Here is a 5231-nt window from a genome sequence, read left to right on the forward strand (position 1 = left end):
TGTAGTTCATACTTTCTCCCCTAAGATCAGATGTTGTAAAATAGATCCTTTTTATATTTCACTCTATTTTGTTGTCAGAACAGAACAGAACAAACATTACTTCGGTTTTTAAACAATTAAAACATATATAGTCAATGAAATAGGTAAAAAATAACCCTTGATCATTGGTAAACGTAATTCTATGCATAAATACATTTATGTTCTCGGGTTATCCCGGCCTAAGGTGTTCAACTTTCGGTCAACACTATCAGATTTAACAGCGTCGCTTGACCAGGTTTCTACACTCCTGACCATCTAATATCACCAGTGACCATGCTTAACCTTGTTTAGACAACTTAACCAACACAAACGTCCTACCATGAATGCAGGGCATAATCCAGTATGTTCACTGGCGTTTAGACTACACGGGTAAACCGCTAGCTTTCATAGTTTTGTATCTATGAATAGATTATAAACAATGAGTAAACTGGCAGTGTTTACAGGGCTCGTCCTGTTGTTGGCGGCCGTGTATTACGGGCGGAAGGAGTGGAGCAGGGCTGCGCGAGAGGCCATTCACCGGAAGTTGGTGAGGAGTACTGACACGCTCCGGGAGATACAGGAGCACGCCAAAGAGTTCAACAGGAAGGAAATTATCAAGGTCAGTCAAGACCATCACACTAGTTATAAAAGTTGCAGATGATTTAGTGTGAATGCATGCATATGTATATATATGGTATTTAATGCAATCTAAATTAAATTTGAATTTGCTTAACGTACTAATGGCCTACATGTATACAAGTATAAAACTTCAATGTAACTATAAGATGAATGTACTCTGATGATGATGATATATTAATATGATGCCTATACGTTTACTGAATTTAAGGTACACCATCCATCATTACTAGCAATACAAAAAAGGCTTCCAGTAGAGTTTAATTGTAAAATTACGAAATGTTCAGTGTAATTATTTTTTTTTTCGATGAGAGCTTTTTTTATATATAGACATTTTATTATTCAAGAAATTGCTATAAATTCATTGTTAATTTTTGCTGTATAACCGCCCTTTAATATATAGTATCATAATAGTCGCGTCATTATCGTGTACTTTAAATGTAATCCAAGCAAAGTTAATATGATGGGTAATCAATATAAGATAACATAGCCACTATCACTATGTCAATATCTTAAATACACTTAACGCATATTTGCATCCTAGTAATGGTCGATGGCTTACCTTAACATGTGTTTCACTGGGATCAGAATGCGAGTGAAATCGTTGCAAATTATATTTAAATCAATTTAAACTTTATAATTAAATGCAGTGTTCGCCACAAGGGAAAACGTGTGTACGAAAACGTTTGAGGTGTTGTCTCAACAAAGTGGTCGTGGGTTCGTTTCTTACTGCAGCAACTTCAAATGACCTCTTAAAATATATGTACTTATCATGGGCGGATCCAGGATTTCGCGTTAGAGGGGGTGTAACTTAGGAGACGGTAACCTTTGTACTTGCACCTTCCGTCCGAACCGAAATTTATTTGGTTGAAAACGTTGGCGAGGGGGGGGGGGACTCCCCTAAGAAAATTTTAACAATTTCTTCTCTGCAATGGTGCATTTGGGGCGTGTATTATTACTCATTTCTCCTACATTGAAATAAAAAGTATACTTGGATGATTCTGGGGGGGGGGGGGGGGGGGATGCGCCCCCTGGATCCGCTTGTGCTTATATCGGGTTACTCTTCACAATTAAGCTGAAATAAATCAGTAATACTAAGCTTTGTTTTGTTAATTGATCTCAGACATCAACGGCTCGCTTATACATTGAGCTCTGCGTTTGAAATTGCAAATCATACCTTGGGAAGCCGAAACCTGATTATTTCCTTTCATTAATATGATAATCTCTTTAAAACCTCTGAACATCAACATTTTTAACGAATGCATTTAATTAATATGCTTGTGAAACATTGAAGCGTAAAAACACATACCCTTGACTGTTTGTGAAACATTGAAGCTTAAAAACACATACCATTGACTGTCTGTGAAACATTGAAGCTTAAAAACACATACCCTTGACTGTTTGTGAAACATTGAAGCTTAAAAACACATACCCTTGACTGTTTGTGAAACATTGAAGCTTAAAAACACATACCCTTGACTGTTTGAACGCGTTTTTTCCCTTCAAATTGTGGTGAGCCCTTAATAAACTAACGTTACTATTATTCCTTTCTCCGAAGGCTACGGACTCCATCTATGTTGGACTCGGGTACGCACTCGCCAACTCGATCATGTTGGTCGGTCCATCCGGGCTTGTGATCGTGGATGTCACGGAAACGCTGACAGGAGCTCGGGAAATCTTCGACGAGTTCCGAAAAATCTCGGACAAACCCGTCACTGACATCATATTCACGCACAATCACGCTGACCACGTAAATGGCGCCACAGTACGTACGATAGTTATCATACAAAAATGCTTACTAAATGCGTCACGAGAAGGGCCTACAACACACATGTATACATTTTTACTGCTGATAGTACTTAACATGATGTCACCACAAATCAAATACGCTTATAATATTTAAGGTAGTATTTAACCTATTGAGATAATAGTGAGGTTTCGAAACACTGCTTGTTTAAATTGTACTCAAAATAAGTAATGTTTGGTTGTTGTTTTTTCACATACGTTTCACTACCAGGCGTTTGTCGAAGACGTTTTGACACCACCTAACGTATGGGCCCATGAGTCCATAAAGAAAGGGTTTGAGGTTCTGTTTACTGGAGCGAGTGACGCCCATTATGCGCGGTCCATGCGGCAGTTCGGCGTGTTTATTCCGGAAAGGGTGTCCGCGGGAATCGGGTACCGGCTGAATTATGGGGACAAGGATAACGATGTCGGTCCTATGTTCCCGACCAAGTTTGTCCCTGGAGATGAATTGGACGTGAAACTGGGAGGTAATTGTGTTGAAGCCGTTGAGAATTATATTTTGAAAACCTTATATATATACGTCTTACTAGTTATCTTGTTTGTATAATTTTATTGTGTATGAGTATACATATAGAAGACAGAAACACTTAAAGGTAAGCCATCCATGAACAGTATGTTAGCGCATTTAAGATATTGACATCGAGACTATTTAAAATATTTATCAATATTGATAAACCATTATATCATCTTGCATAACACCATAATGACAAATATATTATGATACGACATATTTAAGGGAGATAGTAGAAAATAAATGATAACTTAGCAATGTAAGCAATTTGACAACATCAAAAAACAACAAAAAAGAGGCCTTCAATTTCAATCTTAAGAAGTATTCAAACTTCACATTTTGTAACTTTATAAATGATACCTTCCTATATTAGGAGACCAAACCTTCTTCATTCATTCGTTTATAAGGATTAAATATGTTTTTTTTTATTCTTTTTAGGACTTGATTTGAAAATCGTGCACATCCCGGGTGAAACTGACGACCAGATCGGAGTGTGGGTCCCCAGCGAGCGCGCCTTCCTGTGCGCGGATGATCTGTACCGGACGTTCCCCAACCTGTACGCGATCAGGGGCACCAAGACGCGTTCCTTGCTCACGTGGGTTCGTTCCCTGGACAAGATAATAGACTTGGAACCGGACATCCTTATTCCCAGCCACACTCGGCCCGTCAGAGGCCACGACACTGTCATGAAGGTTCTCACCGAGTACCGGGACGCCATTCAGTTCATCCACGACCAATCACTGCGGTTGACGAATTATGGCTACCATCCAGATGAAATCGCTAACATGGTCAAACTTCCTGTAAAACTTGCCAGCAGCCCTTTTTTGAAGGAATTTTATGGTTCGGTGAAATGGTCAGCCAAATCTGTGTTTACGGAGCATGAGGGTTGGTTTAGTGGGGACCCCGTTGACCTGGACCCACTCACAAGGGATGAGAAAGCTCTAAAGATGGTCGAGTTGGTCGGCGCTGAAACACTTATTGAAAATGCTAAAACGGCTCTTCAAAACAACGATTTTCAATGGGCGTTGGAACTGTCTTCGTACGTGGCTAGGTTGGATGCAGGGAATAATGTCGCTAAAGACATTCAGGTAGAATCTCTAACGGAACTAGGGTCTAGGCAGTTAAGTAACAACGGTAGAAATTACTATCTTACCTGTGCAATGGAAATAGCTACAGGACTCAAATTCACAACCCCACAAGGGTCCAAAGCTGAATTTATCAATGCATTTCCTATCGACTACATTATCGATACATTTCCGCGTATTTTTAAACCTGAAGACTGTGAAGACAGAAATGAAACCATTGTGTTCGAGTTCTCGGACCCTCCCTCTATACATTCCATTCAGCTAAGGAACGGTGTGGCCATCTCCAGGCACAAAGAGCCGAAACACTGGGACATCCGTGTGAAGGTGAGCGAGGCGGTCTGGAAGGAGGTGGTGGCCGAATCACGCAGCTCTGCGGCTGCCCTCGTGTCCGGGGATATATCAGTGGAAGGAGGGGTACTCGCGTTCAAGTCGTTCATGGACTGCTTTGACAAAGAATCTCATTTTTTATTTAGGTAGTTGAAAGTGATGAATTAAATGTGTTTTGCATATTATGTTGATGTAATATAAATAAACAAATTGCGAACAGTTTTATCATATTCAGTGTGTCCAAACGTTTCAAGGGCGTACCAAAGTTGCATATTTTGGCCTAGTTCGGGACCCACGCTGCCCCATAAAATCGGTTTTTGGAATCGGTTTGAACCGGATCAAAAGTATGGTTCATCCGAGACTCTACAACAAAACCGTTTAAAACTAATTCAGTTAGTTCAATGGCACTTACGTGGGTATCAAAGGTCTCGCATGTGGGGCTTTTTTGGGTAAGGCAACGCTCGATTTTGTCGATTCTTAAAACTGATGAATTGACTGCCCCATAAAACCGGTTTTTGGAATCGATTTGAACCGGATCAAAAGTGTGGTTCAGTCGAGACTAATTCACACTCTTCAAAAACAGTTTAAACCGATTAAGGCGGCTTCAAGGGACCTAAGTGCGTACCAAAGTTTTGCATTTTGACCAATTTGGGTTCTGATCGTTCCCCATTAAACCGGTTTTAGAAATTGATTTTAACCGATTCAAAAGTAGTTCATAGGAGACTCATCTACACACCATGACAAAACAGGTTTGAACCGGTTCAAGTGGCTTGAAGGGTCCGAAAGTCTCTATTTTGGGTACGGCGTTGTTCGATTTAATCAATTTAAAAACATGCATTTCCAAATTA

General features: G+C 40.0%; 1 protein-coding gene across 1 annotated transcript; it reads left to right on the forward strand.

The window, feature by feature from the left end:
• The first annotated feature begins 434 nt into the window (after positions 1–434).
• On the forward strand, positions 435–4580 carry LOC128244580 (linear primary-alkylsulfatase-like). The gene is made up of 4 exons (XM_052962571.1): positions 435–637; positions 2213–2419; positions 2672–2927; positions 3410–4580. Exons 1-4 carry the CDS (start codon positions 458–460, stop codon positions 4531–4533), a joined length of 1767 nt encoding a protein of 588 aa, XP_052818531.1. The 5' UTR covers positions 435–457; the 3' UTR covers positions 4534–4580.
• Positions 4581–5231: the final 651 nt, after the last annotated feature.

Source organism: Mya arenaria, chromosome 8 (assembly GCF_026914265.1).
Source record: "Mya arenaria isolate MELC-2E11 chromosome 8, ASM2691426v1".
NCBI lineage: Eukaryota > Metazoa > Mollusca > Bivalvia > Myida > Myidae > Mya > Mya arenaria.